This window comes from Echinops telfairi, unplaced genomic scaffold, assembly GCF_000313985.2.
Source record: "Echinops telfairi isolate 266 unplaced genomic scaffold, ASM31398v2 ScPeMD7_3533;HRSCAF=4204_0, whole genome shotgun sequence".
NCBI lineage: Eukaryota > Metazoa > Chordata > Mammalia > Afrosoricida > Tenrecidae > Echinops > Echinops telfairi.
This window is the reverse complement of record NW_022107431.1, coordinates 16,007,739-16,034,406: the sequence shown is the minus strand read 5'-3', so window position 1 is coordinate 16,034,406 and position 26,668 is coordinate 16,007,739. Positions and strand designations below refer to the sequence as shown.

The 26,668-nt window shown below is 45.4% G+C and overlaps 1 protein-coding gene across 1 annotated transcript in view; it reads right to left on the bottom strand.

Moving 5' to 3' along the window:
* Positions 1-26,668, bottom strand: part of SYNE1 (spectrin repeat containing nuclear envelope protein 1) — a 326,773-nt gene that overhangs the window by 194,885 nt on the left and 105,220 nt on the right. Inside the window, exons 43-51 of the mRNA XM_045294717.1 lie at positions 18,116-18,281; positions 17,084-17,239; positions 16,230-16,382; positions 14,580-14,762; positions 13,527-13,664; positions 6,301-6,486; positions 5,008-5,130; positions 3,653-3,835; positions 1,757-1,900 (exon numbers count right to left, since the gene is read on the bottom strand). Coding sequence (XP_045150652.1) covers positions 1,757-1,900; positions 3,653-3,835; positions 5,008-5,130; positions 6,301-6,486; positions 13,527-13,664; positions 14,580-14,762; positions 16,230-16,382; positions 17,084-17,239; positions 18,116-18,281 — 1,432 coding nt within the window. The remainder of the gene's footprint in view (positions 1-1,756; positions 1,901-3,652; positions 3,836-5,007; positions 5,131-6,300; positions 6,487-13,526; positions 13,665-14,579; positions 14,763-16,229; positions 16,383-17,083; positions 17,240-18,115; positions 18,282-26,668) is intronic.

Below are 26,668 nucleotides of genomic sequence, written 5' to 3'. Positions count from 1 at the left end.
ATGGTTCCAAACTTCACATATCTTTTCCTTCAAGTGATGGCGTGAGAGAAATAAATCATTAATATAGATGATCCGTTAGGCGGAAGTGTAGGCATAGCACTTGTTTAAGTTATTTTGTAAATTTTTACCCGCAAAGGTAAGCAATTGATGCGTTGGCTGTGTCCAGAAAGGTAGAAGGTGCGTTTAGAGGGGGGGGTGCAGGGAGATGTTCACCTGTCAGAGGCAAACCTCGGATCTCCTGAGAACCCCATTATACTATCTGTTTGGAAGAAAGGGTGTTGCTCTTAGGATAAAGTTGAGACGGAGCAGTTTAAAAGATAAGGAAAACCTCCCACGCTGAAATAAGTCTTCCTAGAACTGGTGGTGCGGCAGTTCATCACTCAACTATGTTGGCTAGCGAAACTGCTCATTAAAGCTGTTGTCATCTCAGCCTCTTTGCCGCTAAGGAGCATCCTGGCTGGACTTCTCCCCAGACAGATGTGCTGGTTCCTCCGGCAGACCACGGGGCGTTCAAGAGTCTTCTCAGCCCCATCCTTCAAATGCATGGATTCTTCTATGGTCTTCCGTCCTTATTCAAGGTCTAAGTTTCGCATGCATATGAGGTGACTGAAAATACCAATGGCTTGGGTCAGGCACACTTTAGTCCTTATAGTAGCATCCTTGCTTCTCAACACTCTAAAGAGGTCTGGTGCAGCAGATTGACCCAAGGCAATAAAAAGTTCAGTGGCCCCAGCTCCCCCAGCAGCTCCCCAAGAGAACACTCTGGCCATCTGCTCCTGTGAAGACCGCAGCCGAGCAAATCCTCCGGGGCCCATTCCACTCTCTCCTCTGGGGTTTTGCTATGGGTCAGCATGGACTGGACGGCACATCCCAACTACCACCCTGGTCACTCACCATAATCCACGATGCTATGAACCCACGCCCAACGTAAGAGCGGTTTCCACAGGAGCTGACAGGTCAAGAAAGAAAATAAGCGGCAAGGTATCCATGAGCTGACACGCTCCAAATCCATCTGAGGCTTGCTTGCCTGAGGAAGATTTGCCAAGCCCTAGTGGCATGGTGGTGAGGAGTGGGTCCGCTCACCACAAGATCAGCAGTTCAAAACCACAAGTCACTCTGCCAGAGAAAGAGGATGCTTCTTATTCCCTTGGAACATTCTATTCCCTTGGACATTTTTGGAACCCACAGGGACTGTTATACCCTGTTCTGACAGGGTTGCTGTGACTCAGTGCATTGGAATGAACCCGAAGGCGGTGAGGGTGCACTTTTGAAAGGAACAAGGAAGAGGCACATTTGAAAATGGAGGATTTGCTACTGGGCCCAATCTGGGAATCAGCCAGATAAACAACCCGGATGATCCTCTGATTTCAGTGGAAGGAGCTGAAGTGATGGGCAATCTTTGAGAGCGTCGAGGACGTTCATTCTTTTTAAAGAGGGCAACCGATACCGCTAGACTTTGTGCACAGCACGTCCTTGGGCTTCCACCCTTGGGAGGATGCCATTCACCGTGGCAACCCTGGGTGCAGAAGGGAGTCAGTGGGTTCTGGCTGAGAGATGTCCGTAGTAAAGAGGTTTCAGATTGAAGGGGGCGACTCACATTACTGTGTCTTGAGATAACAGCCCTGAAAATGCCAAGTCAGCTCAAGAGAAGACATGCGCACACTCTGGGAGCACCAAGGAAAGCCCTTCCCAAGCAGTCAGCCGTTGTCACCAGCCAGCTCCTGTCCTGAGCACTCTGCCCCAAACCTGGTCTTACCTCATGCCGGGAAATCTGGGCTTGCAGCTCCTGGATGTTGCTGGTGGCTATGGGAGTGTCCCCGATCTCCCGGTGAGCGCCTTCAATGAGTTGCTGAAGATGTTTCATTTCTTGCTCATATTGTTCATACTGCACCACAGCCTCCTGTGTAAAGAACAGCAGTCAACATGGGGTTTCCCGTTTGTCTCCCTAACTGTGTGTGTGTTTATTCCCCGTGCTGCCTGTCGGGGAATAAACCACAAATGGGCACAACCTCTGCCTGGTTCTCATCCTCAATGGGGACATCTGAGGACCCACTCCCTAAAACAGTTTACCAAAATTACTGATGAAATCAGAATCGGTAAGGGGTTAGAGCCCATAGTCTCCTCGCTGATTGTGCTGGCCTGGAGATGGCCATGGGATGGTCAACGGGTTGGGAGCAGCCTGAAAACACCATCAATCCACTTGTCCGTTTCAGAAAGCACTCCATCTATATGTAGGGCACTCAGCTGAGAGCCACAGTGGGGGGATGAAGAAAATGAATTAGACATGGCTTCTAGTGATAAGAAATCAACAGATTCTTACAAGATGTGAGGGTTATGGATTATGTCCACTGGGCACTCCTGCCTAGGGGTGGGGTCAAAACTGTCAATCAAGTGGAAGCTAGATGACTCCTCCTTGGGGTGTGGCCTTTTGTATAAGAGCAAGACCAAGCAGAGATGAATCCTCTTTGCCCCTTAGCCTTTCTGCTTGCTGGGATTCTGTGTCTGCCTCTAAGGGCAGCCTCACATGGGCCACTCCACCCTGAGAGCTACGGGAGCCCCCCTACCACGTTTCCACCGACCTTGATCCACGCAATTTGACACTCACCAGCCTGTGATTTCTCTGCTTCCTGCTTCACCTCTCTGTGTGGTCAGCCTGCAGCTTAACTACCTGTGTCTGAAGAGGGTCCGGCTAGTCTGGGACCTATGGACTTGGGTTGGGCTGGGACACCCTCTTGATGTAAAGTTGTTTCTTGATATAAATTTCGCCCTTGAACATCGATGGGTATCACTGCTTTGTTTCTCTGGACAACCCAGCCTGATGCACAAGATATTGCTCAAAGCAAAGGAGTTCACCAAAGTGGCTATTAGCAATTTAAAATGTAGAACTCAAACTTACTGCTAGCGGCCTTCAAGGATAGAGTCGAACTATCCTTGTGAGTTTACAAATTGTAATTTTTTTCTTTTTATGAGAGTAGTAAACCTCATCTTTCTCCCTTAGATCAGATGGTGGTTTCGAACTGCTGACCGTATGGTTACCAGCCCAAGGAATAGCCTACTAGCCACCAGAGCTCCTACGAGCACTTCATGAGAGGCTACTAATTGCATGCTTAAATAAAGAAGGTAAAGATCAGTCTAAAGGAAATATGAAGTACGTTATGCAATTTCCTTGTTTCAAATGAGTTTTCCTTCTTAGATCAAATGACAGAGAGTCATGCTCTGTGGGCATTGCATTTAGTGCCCCAGAAACTTAAATATGTAGAGCATTCTGCGATACACAGTAACATGAAACTCCTATTTCAGGGTTCTGGATGCTTCTTGGAATTATGAAGAAGAAGAGATAAAAATACGGGATTGTATATAAAATTACCCTCTTTAAATTGCTCTTTGCAAAAGATATCACTAAGAGATCGCTTTCAGCCAAGGATATTTTTAATCGAGCTTTCCCCCCCGGCATTGGTGGGTGTTCCAAATGACAGCATTTGCATCTCCTTCATTTATATAACCACAACAGTCGGTCAAAGTTAACGCTGTGAATGTGTTTTGATGGGTGAGCCCACACAATGCTAATAAAAGAAGCCATGCGTGACTCATCGGGTCTTGCTCTGCCGGGAGGGGAGGGTCTCAGCCGCCCCTGGGGCACAGCTGCACCTGCCTGCATGATGGTGCATTGCTGGATGGCCGTGTGCTGCAGCCGGCTGGCCTCGTTCTGCAGGCGCAGAGCCGCGTGGCAGAGTGGCAGGCTGGTGACCGCGTCCTCGGGAATCCTCAGCGCGCTCTGGCACATCTGCACAGCGTGGACCTTCGGTTTCAGTGACTCCATCTCCAACAGCAAACGCTGAAAGCGGGTGGGCCAAGGCCCAACAATGGCAGGTTTCAGTGTCCGTATGGACAGCAGGTAAGATTAGGTAGGCAGTTTATTGGTTGTACATTTATAATCGTGTATGTCAAAGACTTACTCAGGGGCAGCCCAGTCATAAAACCTGTTACCAGCCAGTCAATTCAGACTCAGAGTCATGCATGGCATCCATGCCTGCAGAGCTGAGCAGTACTCCTTGGGGTTTTTAAGGCCTTGACCTTACAGAAGCAGATTGCCAGATCATTTCTCTGGGTGCCTTTCAGTGGGGTTCTAATTGGTGGCCTTTGGGTGAGTAGGTGATGTAGTTAGAGTGTATGTGAACTTAGTGGTACTTGTGTGTTCGCAGGGGTATAGTCCAACCTGTCAATCAGATCGTAGCCTAGTGATGCGCCTTAGGGGGTGTGGCCTTTTTGTAAGAAAGATAGTGGGGATTTCTGGTTGCCCTTTGAGTGCCTCCTCGCTTTGATTCTGTGTCTGCCTCTGGCGATGCCCCAATGTGGGGTCACTGACCCCGGGAGCTGGCAGCACCCTGTCACACTCCCACTGACCTTAGATGCAGAGGACTCTACACCCACCAGCCTGGGTCTCCCTGCTTCCCCTTCCTCTCTCGGCATCATCAGCCTGCAGCCACGAGAGCCCACACAGGGCTCAGCTGAAGGCTCTGGCTCACCTCAAACCCATGAAATTACATTGGACTAGGCTGGGGCACCTGCTTGATATAAAATTATGACTTGGTATAAACATCTTTCTTATCCATCTATGAGTGTCCCTGGCTTTGTTTCTCCAGACAACCCGGTCTAACACAGTAAGCAAACACTTGACCCCAGGGAGGCCTGCAGCTACGGAACCAGTTAGACGTACTTTGCAAGAAATACTTGGTTGCAATAAGAGTTAGGGTTCACGTGCTGAGTTGCTAACTGGGAACTCATTGATTTGAGCCTATCAGCCCCCTCTCCACAGCACAAAAGCAGGGCTGTCTGCTTCCTGAAAGATTCAGGGCTTTGGACACCCCACGGAGCAGTTCTAACTCTGTCCCACAGGGTCATGCTGACCAGCAATTGAAAAACCACCCGTCGGATTGAGTTTTAGGGAAGACGGCAAGAGAAGTTAGAATGGTTTTACACCCATTTCCCCAAATGCTTGTTACTTACCTGTCGATGAGCGAGCTGCTCCTTGAGACTGAGGCGCCCAACTTCCGGGGAAGCCAGGGTTGTCTGGGCTTGCTCCACAGCAGCCTGCAAGGTTTTCAGCTCCCCTTCAAATCTTTTCATATCCTGGGGAGTGGGAGCAGCATGTGAGAAGCTAAGAGTGAAGGCTGACGTCCTAGATTGTACCTTCACGGCCAAGAAGCCACCTCATAGGTGAGTGGTGTATCTCCCTGTGGCATGGCCATTTTGTTAATGGAGTGTGTGTGTGTGTGTGTGTGTGTGTGTAATGGTCTATTGCTGTTTGCTGCCACCAACTCAGCCCCCAGCTCATGGAGGGACAGCTGTGTCATGCTGAGACTAGACCTCTGTAATCCATAAGATTTCTATTGGCTGTGTTGTTTGTTTGTTTTTATTTTTCTCCAAGAGCCCTGGTGGTGGAGTGCTTATGTATTAGGCTGCTAACCACAAGGTGATTAGTTTGAAGCCACCAGCTACTCCATGGGAGAAAGAAGAGAGTGTCAACTTTTGTGAAGCGTTAAAGCCTCAGAAACTCACAGGGGAAGCTCTACCCTGCCTTATAGGGTCCTTTTAATTCGGCATTGACTTGATGGCATGGAGTTTAGTTTTTTGAAGTAGATTGCCAGACCTTTGTCCCTAGCATCTCTTAATAGGGACAAAACAAAAACACCAAACTTACTGGCATCAAGTCTATTCCGACTCATAGTGACCCTATAGGACACAGATTTATGGGAGTTAAAAGCCTCATCTTTCAACCACGTATCTGTGAGTGGTTTCAAACTGCCAGCCCTACAGGTAACAGCCCAACACACAAGCACTATGCCATCAGGGCTCCTCTTAATAAGGAAGCTCCCTTGAAACTCACTCAGCATCACAACGCAAGCCTCCTCTGGCAAACAAGTGGTGGCTGCCCTGCAGTTTGGCCAGGACCCAAGCCTGAGTCTATGGCATGGAAGGCAGTAATCCTACCATGGAAACATCACTGCCTGTATGCATATAAATGCATGTGTATGTGTACATGTAGATGTATAAGCATATTCAGCCACTGCCATTGAATCAATTCCCACTCATAGGGACAGAGCAGATCTGCTTCTTTGGGTTTACAAGACTATAGACCTTTACAGAAATGGAGAGCCTCATTTTCTCCCATAGAGAGGCTGGTAGGTATCAAACTGTTGATCTTGTGGGTAGCAGAAAGATGGGTAACCCACTATGCCATTAGGGCTCTTTATGAACACACACACACATACACACACACACACACACATATACACATACCTTGGCAGCATCTTGGAGATTCTGCAAACGGATTTTGATCATCTGTTGCAACTCCTCCGTCTCCCGTCCCAAACCTGCCACTTGCTGGGACATTTTTTCCGTATAGTACACACTAGTAAGGTGCTGCAGCTTCTCTGCCATTGCCTCCAGATCGCTGTGAATTTCTTCAGATTCTTCTAGCAGGGTCTACAGTGAATTGTCAACAAAAATGGGCAGTGAGGTCAGAACCCCAGAGAGGTCAGCGAGATCGGCCTAATCCATCAGGTGCGAAGTAAAGCAACCAGATGGGGTGTGAGTAGGGTGTAGCTCAACCGCCCACACTCCTGCCCCTGCCCCTGCAGGCAGCCACCTACGTTGTTTCCATTTTACAGCCAAGTAATCAAGGCTCAGCCACTGTAAACAATTTGCTGTTTCCCACCCCATCAGATCTCCAAGCCTTCCTTGATTTTTCAATATTTAAACCATTTCAGCTAGCAGGTTCCCTTTCCGGCACTCACATTCTCTAGCTGCAATCTACATGTGTATCCCCTATGGAAAAACAGCCAGACAAGAGCAGTACAGACAACCTTGGATCACTAGTTTTAAGGGAGACAAAAGGGTAGAAACTGACCAGGGCACCAAAGGGTCTGAAACACAACCGTCTGCATTCAGGGTGGAGTGGTCTATGGCTTGGGGGGCGGGGTAATGCAAACACAAATGGATGAAGAACCATAGGAGAAGCCTGGTGTGAAAAGTAGAGACAAAGAGACTCCAAGTCTCAGGGGACTGCAGAAGTGAGATTCGCCTCAGTGTGCTGGAAGGCTTCCAGAGGGGTTATATTTGAGTTCAGACGACAGGGTGTTTGCCTTGTTATAGATGGAGAGGAAGAAGAAAGGCATTTCATGCTGAGGGAACAGCATAAGCAAAGGCACAGAGGTAGGTGAGCACAGTGACTGGTGTGTGTGACACGCAAGGAGGAGACGTGGGAACAGGACTTCAGTCACTGCCAGTAGACCCTACTGGACACCTAAATAAAACACAAATGCATACACAGAAAGAAATAAAATAAAGGCATGCATTTTCCCCCTCCACAATGAATACGATGCATAGATGTTATAGAGCACTTATAAAATATAGAAAAATAGAAGAAAATAAAAGTCTTTAATCTTATAACTCAGAGACAATGTCACATAAGAAATGACTGTCGTCATGTTCCAATGTATTTTTAGGTACTTGAGAGCCTTACATGACTACCATTCTCCATCTTTCTTTTTCATTTTACACTGCAGGACTTCCTCAATGTCTGTTCTCTTTGGACAAATAACCACCTGGACTTCCTCAGGATGGCATGTGAATTCCCAAAACACAGACCACAACCTGGGTTCTCTCCTAGGCACCTGTGCTAGAAAAATCATCACCACTTCAGATCTCTTCTCCACAATCCATGAGACAGCTGTGTTAGTCCGGGTTGACTAGAGAACGAAATTCATAGACACTCATGTATCTAAGAAAGAGCTTTATATAAAGAGTACTTGTATATTAAGAAAAGCTACCAGCCCAATCCAGATCAAGTCCATAATCTGCTATTAGCCCATGTGTCCAGTACCAGTTTATAAATTCCTCTTCTGACTCATGCAACACATGCAATGACAATGAATACAGGAAGATCACAGGCCAGTGGGGGGAAATCTGTGGAAGCAATGGGGGTGGAAGCATTTCAATGCTGGCATGGGTCTCCATGTAGCTCCTCCAGCTCAGGGCTTTGGCTCTGTCAGCATAGCTCCATGTGGCTTGTCAACAGGAATGTGTCGCAGAGAGTGGGTGTATCTGGCCTCCAGCGAGCTCTTTATCTCCATTGCCTCTCCAAATGAGGTCATCCAGCTGCGACCTGATTGACAGGTTAAACTCTACCCCTTGACTCTTAACAGTATCAAATTGACTGGATTATGTAACTACCTCAACAGTTAAGCCCTCCACACCCAAGTCATAAACCTGGGGGTCTCCAGACTCCTCCGACTCTTTGTTAGTGTCATGATGTTGACTCAAAGTGACCTCACGTACATCCTTGTGCGGTCCTCACGATTGTCCTTACCTTTGGGCCACTGTGTCAATCCATCTCATTGAGGGCTTGCCTCTTCTTCATCACCCCTCTACTTCACCGAGCATGATGCCCTTCTCCAGGAACTGGTCTCTCCTGATAACTACGCAAAGCGTCGAAGATGAAGTCTCGCCATGCACACCTTTAAGAGGCATTCGGGTTCTATGTCTTCCAGGACAGATTGGTTTGTTCCTCTGGTAGTCCGTGCTACTTTCGATAGTCTTCTCCAGCACCATAATTCAAATGCATCAATTCTTCTCTCATCTTGCCTATTCAGTGTCCAACTTTCACATCCATGTGAGGGAACTGAAAAGACCATGGCCCGAGTCAGCCACACCTCAGTCCTCAGAGCAGCCTTCTTGTTTTTCAACCCTTTAATGAGGTCTTGTGCAGCAGATTTACCCAATACATTTTGTCATTTGATCTCTTGACTGCTGCTTCCATGAGCATCGATGGGGAATCCAAGCAAGATAAAAATCCCTGACAACTTCAATCTTTTCTCCATTTATCATGATGTTACCTATTGGTTCAGTTGTGAGAATTTTGGTTTTCTTTACCTTGATCTGTACCGAAGGCCACAATCCTTGATCTTCATCAGCAACTGTTTCGAGTTCTCCTCACCTTAGCACACAAGCTGTGTCATGTTCACAGCAAACATCATTCATAAGCCTTCTGCTGATCCTGATGCCCCATTCTTCTTCGGATGGCCCAGCTGCTCTGATGATTTGCTCAGCATACAGACTGAATAAGTCTGGTGAGAGGATACAACTGACACATACCTTTCCTGATTTTAAACCATGTACTATCATCCCCTTGTGCTGTTTGAGCCACTGCCAATCAGTCACCAAGTGATGATGTTCTGGCTCCTTGATTTCTATCTTCTTCTCTCTCCAGAGAGAGAGCTTGCCATTTTCTTCCAGATTATTAAAAAGACTTCCTGCCTGTGAGATCTCTTCCATATTGTCATAGCTTCACCAATCACTTTTCTACAGGCTGCTAAGTCATCTCAACTTGTCACTCGCCTGCCGAGGACTTCATGTGCCAAAGTCACAGGGACTCTTTAGGTTGAAGTTCAGGGTAAAAAACTTTCCAGCAATCCTTCTAACAGGTCGCTAGATTAGGGACAAAGGGGGGTTGTCTTCGCTAATGCCTGTGCTAAAGGAAAATTAGCTATCCATGCCATAATAAAGTGGTTGGAAAGGAATCAGGCACACTAATTAGACACCTATGGGAAAATCCAGAACTGAGAATGCTCAGACTCAAGTCACCTAGACCCAGGTGGAAGGTACAATACTAGGCACCAGCAGGACATCACACAGGTGGGCTTAAACTCAGCCAATAAGATCTGCCAATACCTTCAAACCCCCCCCCCCGCCCCCACCCAGCCAGTGGGGACAGAAGGGGATAAACAACAGGCTGGGGCAGGGCTCTTTCTTCCTTTGGTCAGGTATGCTTTTGCAAGTTGGAGGGCAGGGGTGCACAAGGTGCCACAGGGCCCTGAGGCCTGAGCTTCCTATCAGGCCTCCCTTGACCTCTGGGGATTTCCTGCTCTTAGTTCCACACACCTGGTTTCTAGCTCCTGCTCCAGGACAGTGCTTCTTTCAGGTGGCTTTTCACACTCTCCTGAAGTGGCTACCTGCAGTTGTAAGCTACCGTGTAGTCTCTGCATAGCCTTGTATGCTTTGCAGAAATCGCGTGTACTTTTTGGAAACTGTAATCCTGAAACTTAACTTTCCCTCCTAAAAGTTTGTAATACCTGAAACCTTCTTTTCCCTCCTAAAACTCGGATTTACAAAAGTGCTTCTGCCACAGGAATTCGTTCAGCATTGCCAAGCAAGAACTGAGGTATAATGCTCCAGAAACCTAACACCTCTATTTTTCATCTCTATTTTTTTTAAATAAATGAATTTTTTTAATTGTGAACTGGCACCTGCTTTCTCGTCATTTCTCTCTCTCTCTCTCTCTCTCTCTCTCTCTCTCTCTCTCAGCTCTATTGACCCAGTGCCCTGAGAGCTCCCGCTCAGTCAACTCTGCCACAGGAGCAGAGCGCTTCGTAGACTGCTGGGATTCCACCCTGCTGTTGGCGTGGGTCTCCAGGAGCCCTGGAGGGCCACAGTTGAAACCACCAGGTGATCCGTGTGAGAAAGACAGGACTTTCTACTTTCCCAAAGAATTACAGCCTTAGAAAAACCCATAGGGACATTTCTACCGTCTTCTGTGGGGTTGTTATGGTCAGCGTGGACTTTCAACTTTGGTCTACGCACCACCTACCACACAAAGGGTGTGTGTATTTCAAGACTCATCGCCACCCAAAACAGCCCCTTTGCCCATCGCTGCATAGCCCTGCCGAATGGCTCCTTCAACCCAGTGGACTTCCTTCCCGGCCCGTATCGCCGGGAACAAACAAAACAACAACAAATAATATAGACTCTGGCTCTCGGTAGCTCCAGGAGCTGATGCCTTTCAGAGCAGAACCCTGCGCTCCACAGGGATTGTGAAGGGCTACCTTTTAGGCAGTCGATCACCAGGACACTGCACGGGCTCTGACTTTCAACCTTGAAGTTAGCTGAGCCCTGCAGCAGTGCACCCCACCCAGGGACTCCACCAAGTCACACATACTGCAATTGTCTTTGGCTTTTTGTCCACTTCCTCCCCTACCTTATCAGCTCCCTGGGAGCAGGGGCGGGAAGAAGTCTTTGTAATCAAGTGCCTATTGAAATGTCTAAACTTGGAAAGTCTGTCATTTAATCAGTTCTGACTGAAAACATTCTGACCCTATAAAACAACACCCATGGCAAAGGGGACTCATCGTGACCCTGTCAGACAGGGTAGAACTGCCCGGTGGGTTTCTGAGGCTGTCACTCCTTCTGGGGGAAGAGAGCCTCATTGCTCTCCCTGGGAGCAGCTGCTGGGTTCCTCTGGGACCCTGTGGTGAACAGCCCAGCACGTAACCAGAACCTCCACTCCACCAGAGCTACTCCATAGTTTCCAAGCGATAGCTAAATCCTTACTGTGACTGCAATGAGTAAAGGTAGCAGGAGCGGTCAGAAGCGCTCTCACTCATTAAATAGAAACTTGTACATAATAGAGTTGGTGGGTAAAATAACTTGGGTCTCTCTAGCTTGCCTTCTGTCTGCTATAATTTGCATATGTAGATTTCTAAGGCAGCTGATCTTACTTTCCTGGACTGTAAACCAATTGTTATTTTAGTCTTCCTGGTTATTCTCAAAGCTCGCCCTGAGGCAGGAAGGATGGCCTCCTTTCAGGAAAGACTGCCTTTCAGGAGGTGAGTGCAAGGCCAGTTAGAGAAGGAAGATGCATCCAGAAGACCAATTAGGAGGGTGTTTAAACAGCCCCTGCAGGAGAGACTGAGGCTCTGGCCCAACACCAGGCCATCTGAGGGTGAGGAGGTGGCAGGGGGATCACAGAAGTGAAAGACACTAGTCTTTCCACATCAGGATGTCAGAGAGGACTCTGCACTACCTGAAGATAGCCATGTTACTGAAATAAAACGAATCTTATATTTTGGTGCAAGATAATAACTGGGCCAGTAGAGATCTATGTCTCAATCAAGTCAGGGTGTGATGTAGCAACGATGAAACATACAACTTTCCTCTAGTTTAAGGTGACCAGACGTCCTGCTTTGGGTGGGACAGTCCCAATTTTTAACAAATTTTCCCATGTTCCGCGGCGTTTTTAAAAAGTCCTGATTTTTGTAAAGAATGCATGACAAGCTAGGGTATATGGTTTTCGGCTGCCATGTGGCTGTTTCGCCAGGATATGAGTTTTATCAATGGTGTCCCACAGCTGTCCCGCTTTACCAATGTTAAAATCTGATCACTCTTACTTCCTAAATGCTTATTCCCCCCTCCCACCTACTATCATGATCCCAATTCCACCTTACAAATCTGGCTAGACCAGAGGATGTACACTGGTACAGACAGGAACTGGAAACACAGGGAATCCAGGGCAGATGAACCCTTCAGGACCAGTGGTGTGAGTGGTGATACTGGGAGGGTGGAGGGAGGGTGGGTTGGAAAGCGGGAAACGATTACAGGGATCTACATGTGACCTCCTCCCTGGGGACGGACAACAGAAAAGTGGGTAAAGGGAGACATCGGACAAGGCAAGATATGACAAAATAATAATTTATAAATTATCAAGGGTTCATGAGGGAGGGGGGAGCGGGGAGGGAGCGGTAAAAATGAGGAGCTGATACCAGGGGCTTAGGTGGAGAGCAAATGTTTTGAGAATGATGAGGGCAATGAATGTACAAATGTGCTTTACCCAACTGATGTATGTATGGATTGCGATAAGAGTTGTATGAGCCCCTAATAAAATGATTTTAAATATATATATCTAGAAAAAAAATTATAAAGCGATGAAATCATTTCCTGGACCATATGACTGGGACCAAAAAAAAAAAAGGAACACTTTTGTCTAGTGGCTTGAGAGGAAATGAAGTCATGTCAGATTCATCGCTTGTCCCAGTTGACTTCCACCTCCTGGGGGGAGGCCATGTAAGCGAGACCTGGGCAGATGCCAGGCAGGAGGCATCAGGGCACTGTTTACCCAGCACCTGCTTGTGCTAGCCAATGTGCGGGCTGTTTGCCTGTGTTACAATTCTCAGACATCCTTGTAATAGTGCAACAGCACTGTGATCGACACCCCCACTGTGCAGATCCCACAAGTGAGTGGAGACAGGCAAAGAGTTCCTGCTCCAAACAACACAGCTTCAAAAGCAGAACTTAGTTTTCCAAGTTTGAATCCATCATCTTTCCACACTGGGCTACCTCGCTTCATGGGGCAAGATTTTCCCCATCACCCCCTGCAAACAATTGCTTCAAAGCCCTTGCACGCACACACACACACACACACACACACACACACACACACACAAAACAGTTCCATAGAGCTGATTGTTTTGGTCTGAAGGGGAGAGGCACTTGGAGGAGATGAAATATTTATGAGTCACACAATCTTAGGAAAACTCACAGGGAGCTACTTCCTACAGACGCTGGGACAATGCTTCCTGTTTACCTTAATCTTCCTTTGGTTGACACCACGGCCCGCTCACTTGTTCGTCAGTCTAACCACTTACCAGACTGCCTTCATAGCTACTGCTGAACAGCTGAAAGCTCCCAGTTACCTGATGTGAAATGTATTGTTCCCGAAGCTGGCTTGCAGAATTCCAGGCAATATTTCCATGTACCAGTTCTTTAGCTTTCTCAATCCACTTCAGAATGGGTCCAGGCAGTTCGTTGTATTCTTCTAAATGAGATGCTGCCTGAAATATAGTAACATTTGGATAACAGATGTCAATTTGAGTTTCCTGAGCCATAAACCAGTCTTCTACATGCCTCTGTTGATTCTAGGGGTGAATCACAATAATGCCGGTGAGATGTAAAGAGAGCATGAAAGCCAATTTCCCTGTTAAAAATTGACTTTCTGATGAATTCCAGGGAAATGCTTGAATGTTCTCTTTCTTAGGTTTCCATCTCAACTCTTGTCTAGTGAGCTCCTCTTCCCACCCCAACACTCAGGGTACAGCCAGTGGGTAGGGGGGCCCTCATCACCATCAAGCTGGTGCTGATTCATGGAGACCCTCAAGGGCAGAGGGGAACTGCCCCCAAGACTGAAGCTCTTGGCAGTAGAAAGCCTCGTCTTTCTCCCAGGGTGGGGTACAGGTAGCAGCGGCAAGAGAGCATGCCAGGTTATTCATTGGTTACCCCCTTTGTGTTTAACTTTGCAAACATCTGTTCTTTGCCCAACAACTTTGATAGTTGGCGAACTAGAATCTCCTAAATTGATGAAAGTGAATTTTTTGTCTATCTTAGTTTAAGGTGCTTGAATTCACCCCAAACTGATCGGAATAAAACTTATGGAGCATGCTTGATGGACACTTTGATTCTTTTCCAAACCACACCTTGTACCTCTCCAGGTTATAAAACATTCCGCCCAGAAGGCATTTAGATCACCATCTTTGTCAGTGGACTTATAACATGCTTTGGTGGAAATGAATGCAGGTTTAAGAGTAAGTCTTAGGAAGCCTAGGTATGGGACACAGTAAGCTATACCTCCCTGACTCTCCTCCCTGTCAATGTAATCTTTGGGGCTTTTGTTTTGTTTTTTTCCAGAAAGGACCAGGTAACATGAAAGCTTTCGCTTTGAAGGAGTTCAGCAACAGGCGCAGAGCACGTACCTGATTGAGCCTGGAGAGCCGGTGCTCAGCCTGCCGGATGCTCTGCTGGTGGAGCTCGCTCAGTTTCCCAAGCTTCTTGACCAGAGGCTTGCCCAGTTGGCCATTCTCTTCAGAGAACTTCTGGACGGCTGCATCCAGCGCCATTAACTCCACGTGACAGCCATCGAGTTCTTCCCCCAGCACCTAGATGGGCAGCATTATTTTGCACAAAGCATTGTTTCTCTAGATGTTCCAAGATGAGAAGGATTAATAGTGCGACCCGGCCACGGCTGCGCTGTGAGCAGGACAGAGGGTGTTGTAATCCTGATGGTTATTTCCTGTCAGGCTGACTAAGAGGTTAACATTTTGCCTCAGCCGCACCCAGAAAGGATTAGAATCACCGAACCCTCAGAAGAGGGAGAGCACAGATTAACTGCTGACAACAGAAGTCTCTTCGGAATGCACAGACTCGTGTTCCTAAATTAGGATGTCTGATGGTGAAGTGGAGAACCCTGGCGGTTTGTCACCTTCTTGAAAACCCACAGGGGCACTTGGCCCCTGTCCTAGAGGGTTACTGTGCATCAGACTTACCCCATGGCAGTGAGGATTTTTGGGGTGGTGCAAAAAGGACCCCTGGTGGTGGAGTGGGTTATGGTAACCAGAGCTCGGACCCACTAGCTGCTCTGAGGAAAGACGAGGCTCATGTACTACAGAGCGAAACATTGCCCGGACCTGTTCCATCCTCGGAATTGTTATGTCGGAACTCATTGTTGCACCCCCTTTGTGACTCCCTCTCGTTCCGACTCGGAGTGACCCCAAAATGAGCTTTTTGAGGCTGTCAATCTTCTTCAAAGAGACTACTGAGTTTGAACAGCCCGTCTTGCTGGGAGCTGCCCTGTACAACAACGACAGGAGCCCTGGTGACCTGTGGGTTCAGCTTGGGCTGCTAACCGAAAGGTTGGCAGTTTGAAAGGACCATTTGCCACTAGAAAGAAAGAAGAGGCTTTCCACTCCCGTGAGGAGTTAGTCTCAGTTCTACCCGGCCGTATAGAGTGTCCTGCATGGTTGCTATCTATGAGTTGGCATCCACTCACTGGCAGGGAGAGGGCAGCTGAGTCAGAATCAACTTGCCAGCACAAGACAACACAATCCCTCAATCCCTCTTAAGCACACATGCACATACATCTATTAAAATAGATCAGCTGTAAGAATAAATTATGCTCTGCAAACAGATAATAATATCACATTTATAAAATGTCTTCTCGGCCCGCTTTTACGTTCTGGTTTTCATGAAGCCTGAACCTGCAGAAAGCTGTCTTCTAAAGCTTCACATGAAAACAACCCTTTGAGACGTCGGACAGGGCAAGATATGACAAAATATTAATTTATAAATTATCAAGGGCTCATGAGGGAGGGGGTAGTGGGGAGAGAGGGGAAAAATGAGGAGCTGATACCAGGGGCTTACGTGGAGAGCAAATGTTTTGAGAATGATGAGGGCAATGAATGTACAAATGTGCTTTACACAATTAATGTATGCATGGATTGTGATAAGAGTTATATGAGCCCCTAATAAAATGACTTTAAAATAAAAAAGAAACCGACCCTTCGCCCACAGCAATAAATGTCCGTCATTCAGTAACACCCTGTATGTGGCCTCTTCTCCTTTCTTACCTTTTGCTCAGCTTTCGCTTGAACTAAATCAGCTGTCTTGGCATTCAACTTCGTCAGGGTGGTTGTGAGAACTCTGGCTAGCTTCTGGATGTTTCGGCTGAATTCCTGGCTCATGGCCTTGCTTTGCTCAACTTCTTTCACTTTGTCCTGGATCTAAACAAGCAGGACAGCAACACCACCCTCGGTTAAAACCAGTTGACAGACGCCTGAAACCTCAAATGATGGCAATGAGAGCGCCAGGGGTGAATGCTGCTTGGAAGAGCGCTGGTGGGTAAGCCTTCAAAGGGCGACTGGCTGAGAGGTTGTCGGGTGGATCCCTCCAACCTCTCCAAGGGAAATAGATGTGGTGGTCTGCTTGGAAACTGATGGAGCAATCCTCCCCTGTCCAATGGGGTCTCTAGGAGTCAGAATAACAAAGCACTTCAGCTCTGGCACCTATGAGCTCTGTCCAAAGGACCACCTGCAGCATTACCTCTCCCAGGTGTCCAAGCTGCATTCCCTTCGCCATCTGTACATGTCGCTTATACCCTTCCTGCTGCTATTTCCAAGGGAGCACAGTGGACCCCCAGAGGTTCTTATATTCATCAAACGTGCACAGAGCGCTCCTGACAGATGATGGCAATATCAATGGCTCAGGTTTGTATTCTGTTGTAACCTGCTTCTCAGACTTAATAGCACAAAGTCTTCCAAGGCTTTTCCCTAAATTGGGAAACCCAAGCAGAGGAGTGGAGTCACGGTCCCTTCACACTGGCCTAGCTTTGATTTGGTGTGGCTCCCACTCCTTTGGCCAGCAGACAGGATGGTGAGCCTCAAGAATGTCTCATCAACAGCATCGTGCCACCACGTAGGTTTACCTGATCGTGAATTGTCCCCAAGTCTAAGGCGACCTCAGCTAGCTGGAGGGACAGTTCAGAAGGTAACAGAGCAGAAAGCCCCAGGTACTTCTTCTTCTGGTCTTCAGCCATTTTCTCAACGCTCTGCCGGTGATTGGTGACTTCCGTTAAGAGAATCTGGGGGGAAAGGTTTAAAACGGCAAATTTCAGGAATCTGATAAAGAAGATAAGGAGTACAAATGCGATGCTATGTATTGATCATCAATATAAAGCCATATTTCCAAAAGTGGGTGGTATTGCTCCCTGGTATTGGGATGTGGGGGATGGGGGCATTTGGGATGATTCCAAGAAAGAAACCAAACGTAACTGCCAGGGAACCCATTCCTACTCTTTGTAACCCTCTAGGACAGAGTAGAACTGCCCCTGTGGGTTTCCCAGACTGTAAATCTCTCCAGGAGTAGAAAGCCTCATTGTTCTTCTGGGGTAGAGAGGTGGCGGGCTGGTGGAACCTGCAGTTAGCAGCTCAACTCATAACCCCCTCCAAAAAGACCCAACTCACGCCATCAAGTTCACGCTGACTCATGGCGCCCCTACAGGTCAGTGTAGAACTGTCCCTGTGGGTTTCTGAGACTGTCACTCTTCATGGGAGTAGAAAGCCCTGTCTTTCTCACACAGAGCGGCTGGTGGTTTAAGCTGCTGACCTAGCTGACTGTAGCCCAACCTAGATGGATCACGGGTTATAGTACAAACGTTTTTTCTTGTCAGCAGAATGCTGAGTAATATTTTTAAATTTTATTTATTTTCTGAATAGGGAGCTGTAGGCCAAACAAGTCTGGGAACCTGTGATCCAGAGTGTAGAATTCGAGAACATTTTAAAACAAAGCAATTCACTTTCGTCTCACATAAGGAGCCATGCATGGAAAGAAAATGTATTTTACATAAACTATTGCTGAAAGGTTTTTAGCTGGTCATTTTTGTGGCAAATAAACCAGGGTCTAAGAAAAACCAGGTTTGGGCTTTTCTGAAGGGGAGGGGGTAGGAGAGAGTGGGTACCTGGAGTTCTTTGAGGTGAGCATCTGTCTCCATTGTGGGGTTTCCCAAGTAGTCTTTCGTTTCCCGAACCCAAGTCTTCACAGAGTTGATCCGGGTCTCCACCTCTTCTCGCTCCTTCAGCTCCTGTTTCAGCAGCTTTCTGTTGCTCCTCACTTTCTCCTGCATGCTTCCCAGACAGGGACGGGAGAAAGCAGAAGTGAATTTGAAATCACAGCAACTTGCTTACTGCATGACACCAGATGACCCAACACAGGTATTCTCTCTCTTTTTTCACAAGTAAATAAAACCAAAACACCTGTGGAGAAGGTTCTGAATCATGCTGAGCCCAGATGTGATGGGGAAGCACTGCTCCACGTGGTTTTCCTCCGGGCTGGCATCTTTACGGAAGGGGGTCCTCTTTGGAAGGGGGCACTGTTCAGTAAGCAGTGAAATGCGACTTGCGAAGTTGGTGGCTTTGACCCGCTAACCACTCGGTGGGAGGGAGATGTGGCTGTCTGTTGCAGTTAAGATTTATAATCTTGATGAGGATTTGTTGGGAGTGGGTGGGAATCTTTATGGAACTGGATTGCCAGGCCTTTCCTCTGCGGCCCTGTCAGGTGGGTTTGAGCTGTCAAAATTTAGTTAGTAATCCGATGCAAACTGTTTGCACGACTCAGGCATCTTGTCATTAAGTGTATCACTCCCAAACTGTCTGATGATGCTGAGTGATACTTCAGTCCAGTTGAAGTATATCAAAAGGAGATACATCATATAAATGGGCATAATCTTTATTTACTGGAAAATTGAGAGGCACTTCCCCCAGATCACTAATTTGCAATTAACTTTTTTTATTTCAAGCATTTGAAGACTGATGGGTTAAAGTTCTTATTGTTTGGAAATATAATCAAATGGTACAACATGACCAGTATTTCAAAATAATTACGTAACTGAAATGCTTGCAGTTTTTGAACGATGTTTTTAAAGAACTCAGTTTTTAATGAAAGGCTTTTGCTTTTGAGCAGGAGACCTGGCGTCACAGTGGTGATATGTTGGGATCCTAACTGTAACAACAGTTCGAAATCACCAGCGACTCCACAGGAAAAAGATGAGGCTTTCTACTCCCATAGACTTGCAGTCTCAAAATCCAGAAGGGGTAGATCTACCCTTTTATTATTTTTATTTTTTGTATTTTCCTTTTTGGCTATGACCTAGAATCAACTCAACAACAGTGAGTTTGGTTTCATTATGCTTTAAGATTTACAATGAAAACTACTACAACATATTCCACATGTTTATATGCAAGAATGTGAACTCAGCATAGAGGTTTAAATAAGTGCGGAGTGGCACTACCTGGAGAATGTTTGTATTCTAAAGAGAGGGTTGCAACAACATGTGAGGCGCTGTTGAGTCAGCTTTGACTCACAGTTATTCGACTGCAGAAATAAACACTATCCAGTCCACAGACTGTTTGCTCTGGGTGCAGACTGTGAAAGTATGGTAATAGGATACAGCCTTGACACACACCCCTTGCTCTGTTAGAACAACTGCCTCTTGATTTATGCCATGTTCCACAGGAGCCCAATTATGAGCTTGGGAGTTGACATTTTTCAGCACCATTCATAATTTGTTCTGGCTCCAGCAGCTGAATGCCTTTGCATAATCAATACAACATAGGTAAACATCTTTCTGGTATTCTCTGCTTTCAGCTAAGATTCATCTGGCATCAACCATGACACCCCTCTTTCCCCCTTGTGTTCTGAAGCTCATTTCATTTTCTGGAAGTTTCCAGTTGGTGTAATGCAGCAGTGAGATCACCTTCCTTTCAACAGGCAACTATGTGGGTCTCTGCCAATTGGGTGGTCTGATAACTGTCTTTCATGCCAGTGTCTTGGCATAGGTGACTGGATACCTCACGTACTACAACCATCTTTGGAAACATCTCATTTGGTATTCTGTCCATTCCCGGAGGCTTATTTTGCATCGAAATCTTCAGAGTAACTTGGCACTTATTCCTTCAGTATCATGCTCAATCATATGCTACCTTCTGAAATGGCCAAACATTGACCAACCTGCTTTAGTACAGCGACTCTCGCATATTCTTCCCACCTTCTTCTGATGATTCCTGTGTCATTCTATTTTAGCTCATAGACTCCTTTGATCCTGTAAGGGAAGTCTGGAACATTTCTCTGAAATTTTTTTTTTTTTATATCAGAAAACGCTGATAAGATTCTTCTCTTTCAGCTTCTTAAATACAGATTTCAATATACCCCAAGTCCAAACCCAACTGCTGTCCAGTTGGCCTTGACCCATAGTGGCCACATTGGTCAGAGTAGAATTGTCCCATAAGGTTCTTAAGGCTGTAATCTGTGAGGCACAATGTGATATCTTTCCTTTTGAAGAGACTTCTGGGTTTGAACCACAGACCTTTCCGTTGTTGAGGAGCGCTCCTGCCTCACTAGAACTCCTTACATCTCATTATGATGCCTTATTATCTCTAGCCACCCTTTAGAAATATTCTTTTAAGCTCTTTTATTTCATCATGTGTCCCTTTACATTTTCAGTTTAATTATCTCTCTGACATCCTTTTTTTAACTTTGTTTTTAATGACTTTTCGAACATATGATGTTCTTGCTATCACCCACAACTTATTTAGTCTTGATCATCAGCATTCAATGTATGAAATCTACTTTTGAGACCATTTCTAAATTCAGGTAGGATACATTCAAGACCGTGCTTTGGCTCTCACGGACTTGTTTTCACATTCTTCAGCTTCTGCTAGAATTTTCATGAGAGTAGTTGATGGGTCATCTGTTTTGCTGTTGGCCCTCAGCCTTGTTCTGACAGATAAAATTAAGCTTCTCCATTGGCTCTTTCCACATATGCAGTCTAGTTGAATTTTATGTACCCCACACATCAAAATCCATATGTATAGTCTCCACGATAGTTAGGTTTATTGTGCAAACTAGGCTCCCATAGGAACATGTAGGCAGAGTTTAATCAAGTTGCAGCTTGATTGGGGGAAGACAGAGATAAATGGTTTTCCAAGGCTAGTCTCCTTCTCTCTTTCACCCCAGTGATCGGCCCATTGTGTTGCTGCCTGAGCTAGTCCTTTGACTCAACTGTGTGCTGCACTACTGTGGGCCGAGCCAACCCATGGATTGTGTTGCCTTGCCATTCATCACTAGAGCTTGAGGCTCCATCAGGACCTGCTTCACTTTGCTTCCATACTACTGGCCTCTGCTACACCTCAATTTCTCATCGTTCTGCTGTTGCCACCCTCTCCTCTTACCATGTCTGCTGCCTGCTGGCCAACTCTGCTCATCTTGCCTGAGGGCAGACTCACTCTCTGCTTCCTTGACCTTGGCCTAGCAGCTGGCAAGAGCTGAAGCACCTTCAGTATATTAACTGTTTAAAGAAAGTGAGCTGAACTGAGCCGTTGGTACTGCTGTGTGGACTAATGAGCTGTTATACTCCTTCTCAGTATATTAACCTATCCTTTTATGTATATAATCATAAGTGTCCTAGTTTTGTTGCTCTAGAGAGCCCTGCCTAACACAGTCTCTGTTTCATTATTGAAAAAAAAAAGGAATTCCAGTTAATACGGCCCCTGGTTTTGCAGAATTTTTTTCATGTGATCTTCATCATTTCTATCACTAAGGTCCTATTTTTGAGCTGCGTACCCTTCTTTTTCGTTCCCAACTTTTGTATTCTAATAACTGATAATTATCAATTGACTTGACTTTAGGCTTGGCTACTTTCAGACTTTGATTTTTTTTTTAAATCTTCAATTTCTTCTTCTTTAGTAGTTATTGATGTGTAGGTATGCATAATAGTTGTATGAACTGGTCTTTCATGTGGGTAAATGGGTATTTTTGTATCCATTTCTATTTCTATTTTGACAGCACTCTATTTCAACATAAATCTTCAACTGTTCTTTTGGATGATGAATGCCGTGCCAGTTCACTTCAATCTGTTTGAATCTGGAGCTCCACTAAAGCCTGTCCACCATGGGTTACCCGGTTGTATTTGAAGTTCCAGTGGGATAACTTATAGCATCACAGCCACAGGCAGGCCACCACAGCGTAACAAGTTGACAGAGGAGAAGTGGAAATATTTGGGAATATTAGTGAACTGTTGCTTTAGTTGTTCAGCACCATTTGGTTATTATCAGCTGCCATGGAATCAGTTCCCACGCCTCGCGACACTACGTACAACAGAACAAAGTACAAATCAGTTCTGCATCATCCTCACAATCATCGTCCCAAGTTTGACTCCTGGTTGCAGCCAATGTCAATCCATCTTCTCAAGGGTCTTTCTCTTTTCTCACAGCCCCTCTATTTACAATGCATGATGTCCTTATCCAGGATTGGTCTTTCCCAATAACAAGTTCAATGTGCCTGAAACAGTCTCACCATTCTTGCATCTACAAAGCAGTCTGGTTATACTTCTTCCAAGGCAGATTTATTTGTTCTTTTGGCAGTCCATGATACTTTCAAGATTCTTTGGCAGCACCTTAAGTTGAGTGCATCCATTCTCTTTTAGTCTTCCTTATTCGATGTCCAACTTTCATACAGATCTGAGGTGACTGAAAAACTGTGCTTGGGTCAGGCATGCCCAAGTCCTCTAACACCCTTGCACTACAAGAGTCTGAAGAAGTCTTGTATGGCAGATTTGCCCAGTGCATTTTGCCATCTTTTGAATTCTTGACAGCTCTTTTCATGAGAATTGATTGTGGAGACAAGCAAGATAAAATCCTTGAAAACCTCAATCTTTTCTCTATTTATTATGAGGTTATCTATTAGCAAAACCTCAATCTTTTCTCTATTTATTATGAGGTTATCTATAAAGAAATTTTATTTCGTTACATTGAATTGCACTCCATTGTGAAGGACGGAGTGCTTGATCTTCAACAGGGAGGCGTTCAGGGCCTCCTCACTTTCAGCAAGCATCTGCACAGAGAAGGTTGTTAATCAGTCTGCCTCCAATCCGGATGCCACATTTTTCTCCATCTAAACCAGCTTCTCTGATGATATATCTGCTCAGCATAAATAAGTATGACTAAGGGCTACAACCCTGAAATACAACTTTCTTGATTTTAAACCATACCACGAACAAAAGCTAAACTCAGTGCCATTGAGTAGACACTGCATTCCCTTTTTCCGTTCACACAACGGCTTCGTGGCCCATTTACAGCTTCTGCACGAGCACAATGAAGCATTCTGGAATTCCCATTCTCCTCAATGCTATCCAAACTCGGTTATGATCCACACAGTCAAATGCATTTTCATAGTCAACAAAACACAAGTAAACATCTTTTTCAGTACACTCCAGTTTGAGCCACGATCTATCTGATTAGCAATAACGTTCCTAGTTCCGTGTCCTCTTCTGAATCTGGCTTCTTTCTGTCACCTCCCAGTTGACGTAATGCTGCAGTGGTTGTTGAATGATCTTGAGCAAACTTTTACTTGCATGTGATACTAATGTTATTGTTTTGTGAATTCCACATTCTGCTGCGTCTCCTTTCTTTGGAATGGGTACAAATATGGATCTCTTCTGGACCGTTGGCCAGGGAGCTGTCTTCCAATTTTTTTGGCAGAGATGAGTCAGAGCTTCCTGTCCTTCATAAACTTGCTAAGACATTTCAATTTGTATTCTGAAAATTCCTGGAGCCTTGTGTTTGGTTAACACTTTCATTGTAGCTTGGACTTCTTCCGTCAATGCCACTGGTTTGAAATGGTTGAATATGAACCAGATCTTTTTAGTGCAGTGACTGTGTGTCCCTTCCAACTTCTTTTGCGGCTTCTTGTGTCATTCAAATTTTTATTCATAGAATCATTCAGCATTGTAATATAAGATTTGTATTTTGTCTTCATTTTTTTTCAGCTTGATATATGCTGAGCATGTTCTTCCTTTTGGGTTTACTAACTCCACGTCTTGGCACGTTGCATGCATTCTAACACTTTACTTTGCCTTCTTGAGCTGCCCTTTGATAAATCCTTTTCAGCTCTTTTACTTCATCATCTCTTCCATTTGTTTTAGCTGCTCTATGATTGAGAGTAAGTAAGTTTTAGGGTCCCGTTCTGACGCCTACTTTGATCCTCTCTTTCTGTCCTTTCTCTTTAGTAACCCTTTGCTTTCTTCACGCATGACACTCTTGAGGCCATCTCAGAACTCTTCCTGTCTCCTGCCATTACTGCTCCGTGAGTCAAATCTGTTCTTGAGACGTACAAAAATTCACGTGAGATATACTCAAGTTTGCATTTTGACTCTGGTAGGCTTGTTTTCATTTTCTTCAGCTCTAGTCTGAATTTACAAATGAGCAATTGATGGTCTGTTCCACAGTCATCCCTGGGCATCGTTTTTGGTTGCTGATACTGAGGTTATCCACTGACTTTCTGAAAAGATGTAATCAATTTGATTTTTGTGTATTCCACCTAGAACAATCCATGTGTATAGCCACCAGTAATGTTATTTAAATAATGTATTCGTGATAAAGAAGTCATTGGTCTTGCAAAATTTTATCATGCACTTTCAAGCTTGGTGTCTGTCACCAAGGCCATATTTTCTAATGACTTTTCCTTCCTCTTTATTTCCAATTGCCAATACTTATCAATGCATCTTGATTGGATGCTTGATCAGTGTGAGACTGAAGACATTGATAGAATTCTTTAATTTCTTCATTCCTTTCTTTAGTGATTGGGGTATAAATTTGAAAATCGGTTGCTGTTGTAGTTAGGAATTATGTCAACTAGATATTCCTGATTAGGGGTGACGTCAAACCTGTCAATCAAGTTGCAGCTTGAAGATACCTCCTGGATGTCATAAGCCTTTTGTTATAGAAGCAAAACTAAGAGAGACAATCTCTCTCTGCCTCTCCACATTCCTGCCTGCCTCCACAGCCTCATTTGGACCACCTGATCCTGAGTGTTGTTGGTGCCCTGCCATGTGTCCATTAACCTTGGATCCATGGGATTCTGCACCCACTGGCCTATGATCTTCCTACTTCACTTTTTTTTGTGTCACCAACCTATAGCAGCATGAGTGTGAAGAGGAACTTATGGAGGAACACTGGACTATGAACTTGAGTTGAACTGGGCTGGGATGACCTGTTGATATATATTTACTTCTTGATATAAAGCTCTTTCTGATACTTAGAAGAGCGTCACTAGATTTGTTTCTCTAGACTACCTGGCCTACCACAGCTGTGTTGACTAGATTTCCTTTAATGTGCACAGATATTACCCTATCACAGACAGTGCTTTACTTCAAGATAGGTCCTGAAACCTTCTTTATGACAATGAACGTGACACCGTTTCTCTTGAATTTGCCATTCCTAGTGTTATAAATCATATGGTTGTCTCTGATTCAAAATGGCCAACACCAGTACATTTCAGCTCAGTTCTACCTGGGATATCAATACTTATGCATCACACTTCATTTTTGATGAGTTTCAATTTTGTTAGATTCACATTTCTTACATTCTATGTTTCAATTATTAATCGGTGTTTGGTGTTGCTTCTTCTCATTTTGCATTATACCACATTCGCAAGTAAAAGTCTATTAAGCTTACTTCATCTAGGTCTTTATGGTTGACTCTGCTTTAAGAGGCGGCTCTTCCTTAAGTCATATTGTGAGTGCCTTCTAGCCTGAGGGGCTCATCTTCTGGCACTATACTAGATGATTCATAAGAATCCTGTGGCTCATCAGTCAGCATTGGGCAGCCTATTTCTACTTCATAGGCTGTTCTTGGTCTGAAGTCCACTGAAATCTATTAACCTTGGGTGATCCTGTGACTCTGCTGGTATGTGAAATACTACTCATGACATAGCTTGCAGCATCACAGCAAGGACAGCGCAACAAATTGACACACAACTGGTGGATATATTTGTAAGTCTAGCTTTTCTTCCGACTAAGTTCTTTGCCCATTACAAGTTGCTGTCGAGTCAGTCTTTACTGACTGCAAGTTTCTGACTCCTGTGACCCCACGTATATCACAAGAAACTGCGTTCCATAGTGTTTGCATTGGCTGATTTGGCAACTGTAAATAAGCAGGTCTTTCTTCTGGGTAGACTCAAGCCTCCTACCTGTTGGGTAGCACCTAAGCAGTTGCTTAACCATTTGTACCACCTCCAGACTATGTCCTACCCCCAAAAAAAGCTCCTTCGTACTTAGATTTTGGCAGCATCCTTGCTCCTATCTCCAGCATGCCATGTAGTCAGGGAGTTACCAAAGTTCATTAAAACTGAACTCTAACTGGTTCTCAAAAGTTTACCTTTCTAACTCCATTTTCTTGAATCACCTCCCTCGGCTTCCCTAAGTCGACAGTTGTTTCAAGTGCTTTCTCCCTGTTTGGGACAGATCTATCCAGCCCACTATCTTGCTAAGACCTGTTCAGTCTTCAGCTTCAACCTCTCCTCTGAAGGGATCCCCTCCTTTATTCTTTACCAAGTTTAGTTACCTCTGATTTATAGTCCCTTGCCATATTTTTCTTTTTTTTTCTCCCCCTTTTTATTTTTATTTTATTTTATTTATTTATTTTTTAACATTTTATTGGGGGCTCATACAACTGTTATC